General features: G+C 30.8%; 1 protein-coding gene across 10 annotated transcripts; it reads right to left on the minus strand.

Annotated features, from left to right (window-relative positions):
• Positions 1-6,207: 6,207 nt before the first annotated feature.
• LOC112287454 (uncharacterized) lies at positions 6,208-16,827 on the minus strand. 10 transcript variants are annotated; one of them, XM_090255560.1, is made up of 15 exons: positions 16,637-16,827; positions 16,089-16,310; positions 15,670-15,785; positions 14,981-15,027; positions 12,142-14,578; positions 11,176-11,410; positions 10,693-10,740; positions 9,921-10,034; positions 9,627-9,752; positions 9,213-9,305; positions 8,583-8,738; positions 8,080-8,202; positions 7,708-7,863; positions 7,214-7,411; positions 6,315-6,920 (listed from the first exon to the last, which is right to left on the minus strand). In XM_090255560.1, the coding sequence occupies exons 5-15, from the start codon at positions 12,471-12,473 to the stop codon at positions 6,846-6,848; spliced, it is 1,656 nt and encodes a 551-aa protein (XP_090111686.1). In that variant the 5' UTR covers positions 12,474-14,578; positions 14,981-15,027; positions 15,670-15,785; positions 16,089-16,310; positions 16,637-16,827; the 3' UTR covers positions 6,315-6,845. The 10 variants fall into 10 exon arrangements, 8 of the variants coding, with proteins under 8 accessions (XP_090111686.1, XP_090111671.1, XP_090111746.1 ...); XM_090255545.1 differs by having other exon boundaries at positions 16,542-16,649; XM_090255620.1 differs by lacking the exon at positions 16,637-16,827 and having other exon boundaries at positions 12,142-12,541; positions 12,694-14,578; positions 16,089-16,607.
• Positions 16,828-19,565: the final 2,738 nt, after the last annotated feature.

Below are 19,565 nucleotides of genomic sequence, written 5' to 3' on the forward strand. Positions count from 1 at the left end.
ACTCCAGGGTTTCCCTTCCCTCTCACGTGGCCGACCTTGAGCTTCGTCTGCCTGGGGCTGGTCCCTGCGGTATTCGTATTCGTATGTGTACCTGTAACGTAAACGTTCGACATGTTCTACCTATATGTATTTGTATACATGTTGTAGTATTCAGTACGCGCGTCATCGTTTGCACTTGCAGATCGTAGTTCTTGTTAACCCCTTGGTTTGTAGTTTTCCAAGGATGAATAATAAATAAACACTTTGTAGTAGTAATAAAATAAGAATATTTTTAAGAAACTACGAAGTATATTTTTGTGCCTCTTTGTCTACATTTGTGTGTGTGTGGAGCCTCTTGGTAAAAAATAGTTTGGAGTGATATTCTTACATGTGGAAGCCAAATTATTGAAAGTAAAAATAGAAATCAACTTGGATAGGTTTGATGAATAAGTAAAAGAACATTATTAAAAAATAAAAATAAAGTATTGAAAGAAAAAATGAAGCCTTGTCAAAGAAATAGTCTGGTTCTTATATTCAAAAAATGAAGTAAGTTATTAAATTGTTCAAAGTTGACAATCGTTTACACTAATGTTGCTGTTTTTGGGCTGTACTCTTTAAAATCATGTTAAGACTGCTTTTATTGTTAAAATATCATCAGTTTTGATTAATAAAATTTGATGAAAAAAAGAAAGCTCAGGTTTTAGCTTATGAGATCAACATAAAATTAAAGTTTCATATTATACATATTATAGTTACGTAATTTCTATTTTTGTGTTGTTTAAATATGGTCACCGTATATTATGTAGATAAGTATGAACACGAATTATATAAATTAATGTAAATTTACTAAAATGTGTTTCAAATTTTATTTATATATATATTGCAAAAAAAATTATTAATTTATTATCAAAATGTAAATTTTTATGGTAGGAATAGAAATGATAACACAATTTAACTTGGGTTCAAACAGTAACTGAATTTTACCATGAAATAGCATAAAGATCAACCTATCACACTTGAATAGGTAGATTCTGTTGAAAGCATTTCAAAAACCAATATGGATGTGTATACAAACGTTTATAAACTTTTGAAGTTTTTCTAAATTATGCTGATTTTTTATTAAAAAATAATACAAAAATGTATGTCTATAATAATCTACAAACGACAAAAAGTATATACGTATATATATAGATATATACACATAGACACATGTACATAATACTAATATTAAAAAACAATATATTTATAGAATATAATGTATTAAAATTTCACAATAAATTTTTTAGATGATAAAATTTCAAAATTCACAAAGCTTTACTTTATCATTATAAATCAAATATTAAAATCTTACAATTTTTACAGAGATAAAATACAATCAAACATGTGAATATATTAAAATGTTAAAATTTAATTGTAATAAATTTTAATATGATTTATTTTTGAAGAAAATAAATAATTTACGGTAATATGATATGTTAAATTAAATTTCACACTAATTTTACATAAACATATATACTTATATATTTAATAAAGGAAATTGGTATGTTGACCAAGGTTTCTGAAACATTTGATCTTGCTCAAAAAGATTTTTATTAAAACATTCTACTCAAAAGGATTAAATTTCTCTTGTTATTATTGGTTTATTTGATGTTTTAGTAGAAACATATTTATTTTAATATCTTAAATAATTTTTTAATTATATATATATATATATATATATATATATCTTTAAATTACATTTTTTAATTATATATATATATATATATATATATTTTTTTTTAATTATATATATATATATATATATATATATATATCTTGGTGAAATCCTCAATGTCATTATTTAGTTTGAAAACCAATTAACAAAATAGGTTAATTTTCCTTACTGTTTTAATGTCACTTGCCTTATTGCTTCTATAAGCCAAAATAAATACAATGTACAACATTGTTCTTTAATAGTATTAAATTGTGAAGCTTTAGGGTGCATTTTCCAACCATACCAAATGATATTACAACTCACACTTTGTTATATTTCCATACAAGACCTATATTCTAAATTAAATCACTCTTTGCAATTATAATAGAAATTTAAGCTCTTGTATGATAGATGAATCCATAAATAGATGTGTCGCCATTTGGATAAATAATGGATGCACATACACATCTTATTGAAGTTAACATATATAATTATAAAATATTATAATCTTATCTAGGTTTAAAATATTTTAGATATCTATACAATAAAATTACACATAAGAAAAGTCATCAAAAACCAATATAAAATGATTTTTGAGAATATCTTTATAAAGATTAAGAATTGATTGGCACCTAAGGATCAACAATATGTGGACATACCTGAAAATCTTAAATACTGAAATCCTAAAGTGAATTTGTGATCATGTAAATGAAGTTTAAGGACACCTTACAATTGTTTTGTTTACATCTTTATGGTCTAACAAAGCAATGCAACAAATTTTGAGGCACAAACTTGTATATTATAAATAAGAATGTGACCTTGTTCATAACCATTATTTTGTAAAATCTCCATCCTCAAACTCTGATTATATATATATATATATATATATATTAAAATAGTAAAATAGATGTTGAATTACATTCTATCTTTTCAGGAGTTGGTGACAACTTCAGATTCCTACTAATAAATTGTTAGAAGTTTTCAAAACAAATTCAAGTTCCCTTGATTTTTTTTTTTTTTTTTTTTTTTTTTTGAAAGCCATTAGACTATAAGCTACAGTAAAAAAAAATATTTGTGAATATTGATCAAGTTTTAATTTAATTTAATTTATTTTTTTTATTTTTTTTTTAAAAAAAAAAAACATACAAAAAGGTGGCAACGAGGTCATGTAAGTGCAGAGGCTTTCAGTTAGTTCGTAGTACTAATAAATAAATAAAATAAATAAATAAAATAAAATAAAATAAATAAACCCAATTTTATAATGTGGTAGTGGCAATGTGTACTTTTTGATCAAATATTTTTTTTGAGATTTTCATTTTTATTGAGTGCATTTTGCAAGCATAAGTTAATGTTTGAGTAGTAAAAAAAAGAAATTTTGCATTGTGGATGATATTATATGGTTTTTTAGACTATTTTTATTTTTAAATATGAATGATGGCCCACACATGCAATTTTGACATTTTCAAAAAATAAGTAATTAATAGAGTTGTAATACTTGTAAGAAATTATCACACGAGTCTTTTTGAAATCAGTGAAGAGAATTAGTATTTTAACTTCTAATACAAAAATGAATGAATAATAAATAAAGGATGAAATTTTCATTCTAATCAAAGAACATTTGCACAATACTAGTGACAAATGTATCTATGCAACTTTTTTTAATGTTCTGAAAATGAATAAAAATAAAAACATAAGAATATAAAATTAATGTAATAATTATAAAAATAAAAACAAAAACTAGAAGAGATTGAAGAAAAACACATCTAAAAAAACATAAAAAGAAAAAAGAAAAACTCTGTACATGAAAGAAGTTGTTAAGGAAACTAATTTTATCTTTACAATAAGCAACCATAATGAAAAAAATAAAATTTAAAAAAGATAATAGAATGAAAAATATATACAATATACACTGTAGAAGTTGTTTTTGAATACAAAATAAATTGATAAATTTAAGTACAAGAAGTCTAAGATTTAAAAAATGTATATATATATATATATATATATATATATATCCATAGAAAATCCATATATCTTAACCTAAGAATAGTTTAAATTAGTTTATTTTATGTAGTTCTTATATAATACAAGAGACCTTTCTTGTATATTCTACATTTATATACAAATATATATATATACAAATATGTATATATATATATATATATATATATATATATATATACAAATATGTATATATATATATATATATATATATATATATCTGAAAGACCTTTCTTGTGAATAACATTTATATATCTAAATCTATATATAATTTTATATATTTCAATTATATATATTATTTCTTAGATCCTTATAGCTTGAATTTAAGAATATTTTAAAATATTGATAAAATTAAACATATTCTAAATGATATTTAAAACGAAGAGTTGAAAGATTAGTAGAAATTATCATAGTGTTGTATTTCTTGTCTAATCTACATATTTTTACCAACATTTCTGGTCGTAATTTGTAATTTAAAATAATGATTCTTTATTATTATTATTATTATTTATATTATTGTCTTTATGAAAAATATGTATAATTTATACTTTATAAAATTAATGTGAAAAATTTAAAGAAATCATTCTTTTTATGTAATAAAATATTTTTATTAAAATTAATAACTCAGTAATTAAGAAATTAGATAATGAAGCAAATAGTTATGTTGGTATACATATTGTGAGCATCCATACTACTCAAGTAAATAGAAATAAATATAAGTATACAAAACTTTATTAGGTAGATAACATCTTCTTTATAAAAAATAATTAAATTCTATTAGATGCAAGTTGGATCTATAGGTGTCCTTTGATGCACTATAGAGTTTTACAAATGTTTTTAAGAAGTTTATTTAAAGTTGAGAAATTGTTATAGAAGTGTCCTACAATTTAGACAATTGTCTTAAAACTGTGTAGTCTTCAACCAGCTTCAACACAATCTTTGTCTTGCTTATTATATGTGGATGGAAGATTGAAGCAAACCTTACTCTCATTAATGTCTATCATATACTCCAATCTTAATTTAAGATTCTTTAAAGTCTTTGTCTTTAACAATACTCATTCCAAAAATATGCCTCTTGAATTTCTTTCTTCATTGATTTTTATCCAAGTTCTAGTTCTTTTTTGATAAATTTTGATAAATTCATATTCTTAACAATTTCATGAGTATTATTACATTTGTTTTAAAGAATAAATATGATAAATTATATCAAATGATATTTAAATAAAATTTTATGTTTTTGTCATGCATCAAATAAGATTAAATATAAATGATGATACAACCTTAGTGTTAGTACACTTAAAAAATAAAAAAATAATTAAGTAAAATAAATAAGTAGAAAGTATTTTTCTAGTGGCATTTCTTACTAATATACATACTAAATATTTTTACATTATGTTTTGGAGTAAGGTTGAAAAATATATGATAAATCAGAATCAATTTGGAATAAGAAGATTGTATTTTGCAAATTCCAATGTGGATTTTTTTACTTTAGATAACAATAATTTAATATCTTTAAGAATTAGGATATTTAAAAATAATTGTTTAAAAAATATGTATATGATTGAATCCTATTTCTATTTAAAGAATAATATTTAAAAAATCTTATATATATATATATATATATACACAATGTACCAATTTCTTAATCAAACAAGAATCTATAAATTTTTATAGATTTATCCTTGTATATTGGGCCTTTTTATATATTACTAATATTATTATTATTTTTTTTTTTTGTCGTTTAATATCTTAAACTACTCTTAGGTTGAAGTTAGAAAAATTGTAAAAAAACATAATAACAACAATATCTAAAAGACACTCTTTTTATACAGCATATCTTTTGCAATAGTTTTTTTTAAAAAAAAATTAAAATAAATAGTAGATCTTTACTATTCTTAGGATTAGGTAGATATATTTATTATTTTTCAATTTAAAAAATATTTTAAAACCATCTTACAATAATAATTGTATTAATATAATTTGTATTGTTCTATTTTTTTTTTCAAGTCCTTATAATACTCTTATTAATTTAAATCTAAATAATTTTATATCCTAATTTATACCATTTTCACACTCAATTACAATTTTTTGTTTTTGTTTTACATATATGTATATTTATATATTAGACCACTTGACCTTGGAGATGCTCACAATCACAAAGTAAAAGTATATCACAACTTGATTTTGATTTTGATATATATATACATATATATATATATATATATATATATATATTTTTATTGTTGCTAATAACATGTTATCAAAAAACTTGCTAATATCACTTCAAGATGTCTTAAACTTACATTGCACATCACAATATGCATTATGGAACATTACCATACATATTTGTAAAGAATATGCACTTTTATCCATTATGGTGTGCAATGCAAATTTAAAGCAACTTGTTGTGACATTAACAAAATTTGTAAGTGCATATGATGGATGACAAATTTTGGTGACATTATCCAAAGTTGTAACAGCATGTGATGGATGGCAAGTTATAATGGCATTAGCAAAAATTGTGATGACAATTGTGATGGTAATGGCAGGTGTAGTGGCAATAATAAAAAACTGTTGTGACATTAACAACACACTACATGCCTATGAAAAACGATCACCCACAAACCATTTAGTTATACAAAAGTTGTATAACTGTTGATTGAATATCTTATTCAACCTTGGGCAAAATCAATCACTTCACGAAAGAGATGAGCAGGAGTTCCAACAGGAGCAGAAGCTGGCTGCTTTTTCTATAGCTTTGCCATGGGAGGATGAATGTGCTCTGTGTCTAATGATCCCTGACTGCTTAGGTTTCAAGTTTGGAGACGACAATCCAGTTCTGGTTGCTACGATCAAACAAGTTTTGCAGCGGAAGACTTTGTTCATAATCATGTACAAACACTGCTTTCCTCGTTAATTTTTTGAAAGAACTATATCATTACGTAAATCAGTATCTCAGACCAGAGACTGGTACCATGGTTGCTTGTGAATCGGCAGTTCCTGCCTCCAGAGTATCATTAATTTCTCATTGCAGGGATACCCAAGTTGGTGATGATGTAAAGGGGCACAAATCAAGTGAATGTTGCTGTATTAACAGATGATCTGCACAAATCGCTCGTGAAAAACGCTTCCTACAGTTGCGAAATGGATGTTACAGCTTGAGTAGTAAGAACTCTCAAGATTGTGGGGAAGATCTATGAGAAGAACTTTTTAGTCTTCTCCGGTTAGACTTTCTTCTCAAATTTTTCACCTGCAAGGGGACATTCGTACACAATACTATCAAAACAAGTCTCCCAAAAGGACAGCCCCTTGAAAGTTATGAAGCTCTGAAATCTTCTAGGAGGTTCTCGTAAGATTCTTTTTCTACAAGAAATCTTACAACCCAGTACATAACTATGCTAATTGATTCAGCAACAAATCGTATGCTTTGAATGAAAAACGGATTTTCTCTTAGATACATGTTCATGTATAAAGCAGGACACAACCCAAGCAGTTGCCACGCACTTCTAATGGGCTAAGTTGAATCATTATGAATGAATGTACCTCCACATTTGGACGTTTTGCGGACTTGTTAGATTGAGCAGTAGTCAGCACACCAGGAGTAGAATTAGACGCAATCCTCCCCTGTTGCAACGCAGTCTCAGCTTGAGAAAGCTCACTCCGTAATGAAGCAATCTTCTCATCCTTAAGTGTTAACTCCGCCTTCAATTCCTTAACATATGACGTCAATTGTCGAACTGACTGCACATTTCACAATCGATCCGTTAGCAATTAATCTAAAGAAAATTTTTGGCACACTCTAGACATGATACAATACATCTTGATGCAGAAACATAGGCTATTATTGACTTCAAGCGTTCTTCTAAAGCCGCACCAGCCAATAAATGGTTACGAAAAACTTAAGAGTAGAAACTGAGGATGGAAATTTTAGAGCCAGAACGTGATGAACACACTCCTAGAAGATCTGCAACAAATTATTATCCAAACGGTTGGGGATCAAGCACACAGAGAGTGGGAGTATCAGGGCAGTTAAAGACCTCTCGGTTTTCAGAAGCGTTGGTTAAGAACCCAAGTCTATGACCCGCCTTCTCACTCATAATGTTAGAGGCATTGTCCCCAGCTCCCAATCCGTCGCTAAGGATTTCAACCTCATATTTGAGGTCCTTCACCATTTTCTCCATATGTTGCAAAGCCTGGTGGAAGTAGAAAGATGCAAGGAACTTAGCATAGTCATCTGAAATTTGACTTCCTCGAATGCTTTACAGAAGTCTGACGACAAACACTTGAAGGATAAAAAGATGTGTTGTTCATAATCCAGGTGAATAAGAGAGCCAAATGCATCAAGCTGTTAAGCTTTATAATTCAAGGAAACAGCACTGTATATTGATCTAAAATGGGATAGGAACCACCTGGTCAGCCAGCGTAGCTGTATAACTCTCAGCCAGCTCCTGCTGAAGTTCTTTAACTAGCTCTTTATGACTTTCCAAGTTCTGTGTCAATTCCAATTCCCTCTCCATGCTTGCACGCAATTCCTGCAAATATGTAAAAAGAATAAAACCATAATTTTTCTAACAATAGATGCTGGTATAGTAATAATGAATTTATACAGTTAAAACCTCCTTCTTCGTACTCAGTGCTATACAACCTTTGACCCTATACGCCTAAGTATACAAAAACTTCATTTGGATACATCTATAGTTTACATTAAAAGGATAAACCTGAAGGGATCTACAGATAACATTTTTGAAAACTACTATTACTAACTTTGCAAGCTTTAAGGAAATATAATTACATTAATCGTATTACTAATAATACTATCAACAGTAATAGAAATACAATAGTGATAACAATCGCAGTGGTGATAGTTATAATACTGTCTAAGCCACGGTGCTGCAATTTAGGAGAGCATTACCTGCTCAATACGCGAAGCCAGCTTTAAAGAATCTGCACTCCGAACCATGTCATCCTTAGCCTCTTGTAACAGCACGTCTCTTGAATGCACTTCCTCCTGTAATATTGCCCCTTCAGCGGTGAAAGGCTCCACTCCTTCCTCTTGATTCGCTAAACTCTGTTACATATACCAGCTTATTAAGTCAATCTCCAAACCAATAGACAAAATACCTGAAGTGGGGAAGTACAAGGAATACAGACCAACATGACACTTTTATAAGACTCTCTTTGTCCATATGTAACCACCAAAATTCAGTCCTGTTCTCCAGCTGAATTAATTCAGCTAAGTCTCGCAAATTTTTTTAACTCTTTAAAAGCAAGCCAGGAAAGAACTTGAATTTTTCAAAGATTGAGATTCATACTGCTACTAGACCTCCACCAAGCATACAAAAGAAAGCTCTTACCACTCGACAAGTAGCACATTAGAACTGTGGCAATATTCATTGCACATGGCCTGTCTTATTCACTTTTGTGTCTGAAAATCCTCCACACGATCCACATGACTCTTAATTCTAGTTTAGACGTTGTAAAGGCGAGCCAATAAAGTTAAGGATACGCTCACAATAGAAGTGATGGTGTGCAATGAACTCACTTCAGTAGAAGATTCCTGAACTTGTGAACCGTGCATACCAATCTCTACTTGTTGTTCAAGTTCTCTCATACGCTTTTCGGCATCAGAGAGGGCCTACATCAAGAAACATCTTAGTTTTTAGATGAGGATAAAACCTAAATCCCGTGTTCTGAGTAGAACTTTAACATTTAGAATTTCACATAAGTTCACAAGACAGAATGTATTTATAGAATATAAACTTTTCACTACCGTTCTCATCTGCCCAAATATACATGAGGACAATTTTGTATAGAAAATTCAAATCCTCAGTTCATAGTTGCACAAATTGTGTAGCTGGACGTTCGTTACCAATCAATGAGTCACTAAGTAAAACTGACCATCATTGAGCATAAAATATAGAAGGTACCCAAAGGAGTAATTCTTCCAGAGACGTACCAGTAACGAATTGGAGAAGAGATCAAGAGCCCGTTGAGTTGCTTCTCTTTCCTGTTGCAGAGAGCCAGCTGTCATATCCAGTTGCTCTTGCAAGTAGACTATCTTTTCCTCTGCTGCTGCCATGGCCTGTATTGCATGACGCACCACTTTCTATTAATTTGAAAATGTATACGCCGTCAGCAATACTTGTCAGAGACATAGCAACAGAGAAAACTCTCTATACCCTACCAAGTTTATCATTGCCATGAAAAAGAAAAAATTGATGCAAGAGTTACCAGGGTCTCAGTGTATTACTTGAGTGGCAGTCCTTAATGTTAGAGAAGCTTTATTTGCCTCCTGCCACAGCATTTCGAGGAGGTTGTCCCGAACTGATAACTCCTCTCGCATCTGCTCCACCTCGAAAAACTGCTTCATGAGGATGAGCACAACGACCGATCAGTAATTGCTGATTCCATGCTAGTTTCCATTATACAACCATTTTTAATCAGTCCAAATTCGATGAGATAAGCACCTAGAGGAACTGCCTCAGGGTGGTTATCTAAACAAAGATGGATTCTGGAAAGTGGGTGTTAAGAGTGTATGTGCCTAATTATCCCCATTCGCTTCTTACAACTGTATGCTATGAGACGGACTAGCTAAACGGATAATTATCTCATAGAGGTCGTAATCATTCATGGTTATTGTACAAGGAAAGATACTGCTTCCATAATGGCAACATAGCATTCTTCTAAAATAGGTGCATCCCTGCGTTTTTCAAGGAAACAGGAATGCGAGCTCGAGACACGTGATTAGCTCTCAGAAAATATCTTAAGGGAATTCAAGTAACCTTCCTAAGTAAATTGCCCAAGTAGAAAAACGATTCTTCCATCTACCTTCACGCGACCTTTTATGTCTCTAACCCTTTTAACTGGCACAAGCCTCTTCACATGTAGAAGGATTGTTATGGGCCTAAGAACAACCGTGTAGACGAAATACCTTGAACAGTTGGTTCGGGATAGCATTGACACATGTCAGCCGAGACACACTTGTGCTACTGAATTTGCCTCAAAAGTATTGAGCTCCTAACCTGTGATTGTGTTTCTCTCGATATTTGCCGCGACTCTTCAGCAACATTCTGCACACCATGAATTGGGAAAATTAGTCTGCCCAAAGAAAATTTGAGCATTTCACACTCAGCTTATCAACAATGAGAACTCTCTGAGGTGTTCCGTAGAGACCGTAGCCCAGAGATCCCACAACCTTGAGTGGAGCAAGTAATAGTGAGCTCGGCTAATCGAACTAAAACCATGGTGAATCAAGAATATGCAAGTTATCGTACGAAAACACGTGATATGAGAATCACCCACTCCGGAAACGACGAGGTCTCCTAACAGAACAGGGGACACTAGCTTTTACACAAAATGACACGAAGAATGATATACCTATGAGAGTTGCCATGTACATTGGTCAAACCCGACGATGAAAGTCAGTCGTAGATTAGCTATTCCCTGTAACCATTCCCTATTCAAATACAAATGAATGCACCCGTCCATATTCGCGGGAAAAGTACCTCTGCATGCTTTACAAGACCATCCTCAAGTCCATCCAAAGTTTTGTTCACTGCTTCGAGTAGCCGACTGGCTTGCTGGAATGCACTCTTTCCAATCCGGTTATCTATACCCTCTTTCCAGGTTTCAATATGCCCCTGCTCAGAATCTGGTTCTTCCTCTAAGTCGATCTCTATATCCGCTCCGCCAATTCTCGATTCCCCAGCCAATGAGTTTCCAGCAAGCTTATCATACAACCTGCAATTCAACTTGATATCAACAATAAAAATAAAAAATAAAAAACGAAACCACACCTGTGCGTAATTCTACCCTTTTTGTGTAAATCATCCCGGCACCGGGCTAAAGCCACTGCCAGAAAAAAGCTCCTACTGCCCATATACCACTGATATCCGTAATTATTTTTTTGTTGGCAATCCATTCTAAATTTCAAATTTACTAGGCGTGGGACGCCATCTGAAATTCCAACAGGAAACAAGCATCCTTGTCTCGCATTCGACCTTCCGTTCATAATTCGTAGTAAGATGTAAAGCACAGGTTAATCAAAAGCGAAGCCATTTCTTAAATTAGCAGCACATTCTGCACCAAGCGAGAGACAGTCGTACTGTGACCACGTCAAAACCGGCTTTCGTTTCGGCTGTAAGCCTCTTGAGTAAACCGTGAGCTGGTGAACTAGTTACAATTGAGGACTTACTTACTGAATTCCAAAACGATATTCACGAAGACAACCTTCTACACAATTCAGAATTCCTGAATGTCACGGAATTACCCATTTGTGAGTACATTTGTTCCTAAATTGCAGAAGAAGTATTTCTTCACCCATGATATGAGCAAAAACGCATGTATGCCGGACCTACTTGCCAACAGCCAGTTTGCCATACGTAACTCCCGCTACTCCAAGTATTACAGACGCTTCAGAACAAACACATCTCAAAATACACTAGCATGAGAACGAAAATTGGGAATCGTACTCATTGGACTCGTCAATTTCACTGGGCACATTGAAAGTCATCCCGACGTCAGCAACCGAGCCGTCATCGTCCTGAGAGTCAGAGAACAACAAGGCCAGAGTCCCAAATTCATTGGCGTTGGCAGCCCCATTGATGGTGAGCTCCGTGTCATCAAATGATCCCACTCCAACTCTACTTCCTCTTTGTCGAGACCACTTTCGACTCGTCCAACAGCACCCCTTCCTTCCCAAGTACACGCCGTAAATCAAATGGTACCTGGGGACCATTGAGCCCGGCACCATGCGCGAATACTGCGGAGGACCTAGTGATACCCATCTCCCCACAGTGGCCATCCCAATTTCCAACCCCGGACCTACCCACTAGCTCGTTCACCACCTAGTAATCCTACATCATCCTACGCCTGCCACCAAAATACATAATCTCTGAGCTCACGACAACTCCGATTCACAAAAACAACTAGAAAACGCTCACGATACAATTGCAATGCTACACCACTAGATTGCACATTGACGTAATCCAGCAGAGATCTTACAAATCGAAGAAATCACCCACATTCTGGGCTACATCATGAACCAGCCCACTAGCAATCCGCGAAACTCCAGATCACATCCTCCTCCACCAAAAATCCTAAAACCGAACCCTATATCTCACCCCACACGTTCATCTTCCTGCTCTTGCTTCCTCCCGAGACCAACAATCCCTCTCAACTCCGCCTCGTCGCACCAGCTCAAGTCAAACCAAGGCCACTCACTCATCAGCCCAAATCCCTAACAACTTCGCCAGACTCAGAAACCCCCGCAGTGGAGCTGGAGATGCAGCGGAGGAATCCCGGCGATTGGCGAAGGGACGAGGACGAAGATCCCCCGACGTTGAAAAGTCCCCTGCGGCTGGTTTTAAATTTCTCGCGTTAGTTCAAGCTTCCACGAAATTGCGGTGTTCCGTGGTTATAGGCCTGGCTACATTCCCCGTTTGTGGATAATGTGGCTCCTCGCCTTCTTTAACTTCCACCCACACACTCTACCTTTTCCTTTTCTTTCCTCGCACCTTTATCTTTCGGATCTCGTCTTTCTTTTCCTTTTGGTCTCCTTTTACTTGTTGGATGAATGCCCCCCCTCCCCCTTGGATGACTCTCATCAATGGGGGCTCTCCTTCCCATTTTGGGGCGGCTCAAATACTATTTTTTCCCCACACTAATTGTTCTCCGTTTGGAATTGGAGTCTAGGTTAAGCTTCCAAAACAATCATTTAAATGTAATTTAACAGAAGATAGATAATTCACTAAGAGGAGGAATGATGTTCACTTGCTTGTAAAACATATTCTTAATGAATAGTTATATTTTTATATATACACACATACATATCATTTGCATGTACGTAAGTATGAATACAATGTATCAAAAAAACTGCAGGCTCTGTTTGATAATATGAAATGTCTTTTTAACACCATTGCAACATTTTCATGACAACATAATTTATTGATTCATTGACTTTCTTTGAAATAATAAAAACAATTGAATCTCTTATATTGAATTTAGTAAAAAGGATCAAAAGTCAAAATTCTGATTCAACTTACTTTGTTCAACATTTTTTTTTAAATAAAATATAAAAATATAAAACTGATTCTTTTTTATTTTTACACATATCTATTAAATTATTTCAATGATTTAATATGGATTTAAGCATTCTAAATTCATTTGGTGTGTGTGTATACATACACACATACATTCAGATAGATAGATATAAATATACAAACACACATACACATACATAAACAAAATTAGTTATGAAATCAAATTTTAATTTGTTAAAATCTGAAATGTTTTATGAAGAAGTAAAACATATGTCTGATTACGCAAGTATATTTTGAAAACCAGTTAATTACATTTTTTTTACACAAATGTCTTTCATCCACTCAAAATTGTTAACAAAAAATCACAGATACAACAAAAATAAAAATAAAAATAAAATTGCCATTTGAAAACATTTTGTTAACAAGTATTGATACAACAATGATATCATGCAATGACAGAGCTCTGTTTGACCTTGAACACCAATGCGCTTGTACTAAAATAAATTCAATGGGAACTCAATTAAAGTAAATAAAATGAAAAATGGTTATCTTTCATGAATCTCTCCCTTCAAATATTCAAAATTCATTTTTGATTATATATATTTATATATATATATATATATATATATACACATTTATGAATTCTCATCATCATCATATTGAGCTTGGTATAGTGCCATTTTACGTGCAATCTCCTCTTCCACTTTGCGGAGATCAATAGTCTTTATTTCATTGTATGGAGCTCCTTCGCTAAGAAGATATCGAAACACGGCTTCCCCTTCATGACCCTTGGATTTTGCTAAATACAAAGGAGTCAACCCATAATTGTCCTCTTTTAAAAAATCAACTCCATATTGCATCAAAAACTCTACACAAGGTCGTTTTGTAAAGGACAAATTGCTTTTTTTATGAACCGTATAAAAGCCATAAGCAATGTAAGATATCTAATGTAGTATTTTCACATAGAATAATTTTATAAGCTTTTTTTTATTGTTATTTTTAATTTTTTAGAGGAACATAACAAAGCGCAATAGTTATAATAACCCAACATCATTATTTATTTATTTAATTCTAGCCTTGTTGATTCACATCCATGATTACATAAATTATATTTTGTTATACTTGAATAGTATGTTGACCGTAAAATTACACGTTGTTTCTTTGAATTGTATTTAATTTTATTCCATTGTCAAGCAAATCTAACATAAGTAGTTATGGTTGTTTTTCAAATAATATGAGAATTTGCATGAACATCAATACATGTGGATACTAACAATGGGCAAATTCCCAGCTCGTGCTGCCCAATGTATAGCCATTCTGCCATGGGACAATGTGACTATTATTCCAACAATTTCATGCAATTTTTGTTATACAAATGTAGTGGGGTCCGTCCTCAAAATTCCCTCATTCGCTGAACCCAACTATACAAAGGTGAAAAATAAATTCCCCAATTGACTAAACTTTTAAGGTGATTAGTTGATTTTTTTTTTCCAAAGAATTTTTATTCATTGCTTTTTGAAATATTTATTCTAATGCTTTTTGGCTAAACTCATTTGATTTTTATTTATTTATTTTTGAAACATGCGACAAAAATCATGAACAAGAATATGTCCAAAAACTCAACAAATCATCACTCAAATGTTCACACTATCTGCAATAATTGTCGCCTATCTATGATAAAGATTTCTTAGCAAAATTCTTCTAGATCTCAACAATCATTTTGCTTGTTAAATTCGTCTCCTATCTATCTATTTATCATTCATGTATATGTACATAGAGAGAAAGAATTGTTTTATCATTCATATATATATATATATATATGTTTTTGAAATGATCAAAAGTGTCATTTCTTAATGCAAATTGTACAGATTGTAGAGTGGTTGTTAATAACACTATTTGTTTATTATATTCTTCAACTTTATTTACACAAATAGGTATACATATGGACACAAAAGCTACCTTCCTGTGTGTGTATCTTTTGCATTAACACTTGCACTCAATCGAATGAGAGTTTCAACACATTGTAGATTCCCACAATCACATGCCCAAATCAATGCCGTTCTTCCAACTCGATCCTATATGTATACAAACAAATTTAGAAGGGAATGAAACAAAAAAAACCAAAAAAATAAAAATAAAAATAAAAAAATGGCAACTTTAAACCTGATTTCCTCTAAAAAAAAATCATAAATAAACGATCTATTCATAATTCATTTGAATCTATCAAACAATACCATGCATGACACGAATAGAAACAATACCATTGTTTTAATAGGTATTGTATAGAAATAAAAGATATTGTAAGAAATTGGTAGTTTAATTTAATAAATGTTAATTTGAACCCATAGATTAATGAATTAGAATTGAGATGAGTTTACTTTGGCATCCACGTCAAAGTGTTTGACTTTGGAGAATCGCATAATTGCCTTTGAGTCACCATGTTGAGCAGCATCAAATATTGTTACTATATCTTTCTTCACTGAATGTAAATCATATATTGAGAATTTGGTGGTATTTGAATTCTCTGGTGGATACTCTATATTTTCAAGAATGTTATATGTTTCCCCCAAAGTTGAAGTTCTTGTTTGATTGCCTCTCATCTAAGAAACATTTTCAAAGCTCAAAAACATAAAAAAATAAAATAAAATAAAATACATACTACTTGCAACTCATATGAAAATGATTCTCAAAACCTTAAAATTTTCAAAATTTTCTTGTATTTTTTGTTTAAATATTTAGTATACAAAAGATCAAACTCTTAATGAAATATTAAAGTGATGCTTTAATATTGATGTAGGATTTTGAAAAATTAGAAGGTTAAGATTCCATACACTACCCAAGAAAACATATGTATTGTTTATTTGCAACATCAAAAATATCTATGTTTTAATATTTGTTAAGAAAGTTTTTAAGTAATTTAACTGACAGTTATTGCAGTTGGTGTTATTTCTGAATGTCAACCCTAGTCTTCCACAACAATCTTAGATTGTTTACGTTCAGTTACAATCATATGTCTGATTTAGGTAGAAGAATATTAGTTAATATATTTTTTAAAATAATTTATTTAAATCTTAGCATGGGGTTCAGAAAGTAAAATCATTGTCTGCTTGAAATAGTTTACTTCAATATTTCATGGATCCATGATTTAGATCTAGATATGTAGTAGTGCACATAAAAGTAAAGTAAAATAAAATAAAAAATGTTAAAATGTCCTAACAGATCTTGCTCTCAGCGAGTATACCAGTGTTACTCAAATACAGATGATTGTATAAATATCTTTTACTGGTCATTATTTTAAAATGATATCTATATATATATATATATATATATATATGTATTAATAATCAGCTAAATTTCTATGTCAGTATTTCAGTATTCAAAATTAACATAATAAATTAACCTAATTATTAATTTCATATATATATGTATATATATAGCACTTTATTATAAATACTATTATTTATTCATAATATATATATAGGGCATCAAATATGTATTAATGTATAAATATTTGATTTTCTTTTTATTTTTTCTCAATGAAAAATACAATAAATTTCACTTACATTGTTTTTATGGCATTATATTTCATTCTTAAAGATAGTGAATTCATTCTTGAAATGATTTTTAATGAAATATAATTATATGAATTTTACATTATTTGTACCAGTGTAGTTAGTGTAATTAGTGTACAGATGTAATTTTTGAATTCAAGTTATAAAATACAGCCTAAAATGATGCTTTTAAAAAACTATTGTGAGTAATGTGAAATTCACTGAATAAACATAAATGCATCCTCTTGTTGGAAACAATTTATAGAATTTCTTGTTTGGTAAATTTTATATTATTTATTTTTTACAATAATTAAAATAATTATGAATAAGTAGTTGTAACTTTTTTGAAAAACTCTACACTCCAAATTTTATCATTAGAAACATGTTATTTTATTAATACACACGTAAAAAAGTTCATTGAATAAACTATGAGCTTGAACTTTTATAATATTATTTAAATGTATGGTATAGAATTTGAATTGTAATTACATAATAAATAGGTCTTTTGATATAATACTACACAAAAAACTTATTTTTTAATATATATATATATATATATATATATATACATATATATAGAATATTTTTTTCTATTATATATAATAAATTTTAAATACAAATACTTCTTGTTTAAAAAATAATTTATTATATTTGAATTGACTAAATTATTTTGTCCATGTTCATTTCTTGTTATTTTTAAAAAATAAAAGAGCATGAAGTTATGTATTCATGATATTTATTTTAGTGTTTAGAAAACATACATAAAATCACATGCATATAGAAAGAAATAAATAACACATTTATCTTATTATGATCTAAATAAAAAATGTATGTATGTATGTATGTATGTATATGTACATATATATATATATATATATATATCCAAGCACTACATCCATAAAAACCCTCAAAGACATTGTGCTATGGAGAGGAGCTACTCCTTGCTTGTCATTAGAATCCTCATGGGTCAAACTTTGATAACATAACAAGCACACCCATATTTTATATTTATATATATAATTGAAATAGAAGAATTTTCTTACAACATTCAATTTGTTGGTTCTTGTTAGTAAATAAGAATTGCGATTTATTCTTATTTTCATTTTGAATATAAAGTGAAACATGATATATTTGTAATTGATGTATGTAAAGGATGTATATTTATATTTATGCAATATTTATACAATAAAATCTTATAGTGGAAAGACAGAAAGAGAGAGAATAATGCAAATGGAAAAGACAAACCCCATTGAAAGAAGAATGCTTTGTACATATTCTCAGAGTGTTATTTTTTTTTGTCGTGTTCTGAGTTAGGTGAATATCCCATCGCTTTTTAATGGTGAAATGATATTTTATTTGTTTGTTATTATTTTTTTTAATCAATATTTTCATATTACTAAATATTTTGTTAAGTCCTATTTGGAAAATATTGTTAAATTTTCTTTATTCATTTTATTTATTTCAAGTGTTTCACATATACATACTTAACTATTTTTCTACTATATTTTTGTTTTTGTTTTTAATGTTGCAAATCACTTTGTATTTACTTAACTGTATTCATAACCAACATCATTGTGTGTGTACATGCAATGATTCAGATAACATATGAGGAGTAAAGCTCTCATAATTTGTTTGAAATATTAAATTAAACACTTCAATTGAGTAAGTTTATATTAATAATCCGTTTCAGGTAACTTGCAGATTCAGATATCAAACTCTTTGTGCATGATAACCAAATACATGTCAAGCCACAATAGGCAATTAAAGTTGTCTAATGCTATTACCAAAACCTAACTCTAATTCCCTTATTATTGGTCACTATAATGAACTTACAATAAGTCTCTCTCACTCTCTATATATATGTATATTATAAACATTGTGAGTAGGAAAACAGTAATTCCAAGCCATGCTAGAAAGTATACAAAAAATAAATATGTAGTAAATCACTTGTAAACAAGTATGCAATACATAACAATGAAATACGAGTATTTATGAATAGATATACATAAAGATTCTTAGTCTCGTGTCAATGTCGAGTCCCTTTCACGCGCGCGCTCAAAAGGGGCCCATCGAGACCCAAAACCGTGTGTCTGGAACATTCCGCTGCCCGCTGCCCAGTGTTACTGACGGAGACCCAGAAGAGCGGCAGTCAAGCGACGGGCCCACGAACACACCGATCGGATGCCGGAGACGGACGAAACGTCGTTGCTAGATAGTTCTAAACGGAACGATAATTAAGACAAGTTGCACTGGTGGCTTCACGTGTGGGGTAACGGAGAAGCCGGCCGACGACGACGACGACGG

The sequence above is a fragment of the Physcomitrium patens genome, chromosome 1, assembly GCF_059467195.1.
Source record: "Physcomitrium patens ecotype Gransden chromosome 1, ASM5946719v1, whole genome shotgun sequence".
NCBI lineage: Eukaryota > Viridiplantae > Streptophyta > Bryopsida > Funariales > Funariaceae > Physcomitrium > Physcomitrium patens.

Excerpts from the sequence above, each read along its gene's own strand:
- LOC112287454 (XM_090255560.1), bottom strand. The coding sequence starts at position 12,473 with ATGGCCACTGTGGGGAGATGGGTATCACTAGGTCCTCCGCAGTATTCG. Across the intron at positions 8,739-9,212 it reads TTCAGGAATCTTCTACTGAA|AGTTTAGCGAATCAAGAGGA; the intron begins GTGAGTTCATTG and ends TATATGTAACAG. Across the intron at positions 7,864-8,079 it reads CAGCTACGCTGGCTGACCAG|GCTTTGCAACATATGGAGAA; the intron begins GTGGTTCCTATC and ends TACTTCCACCAG.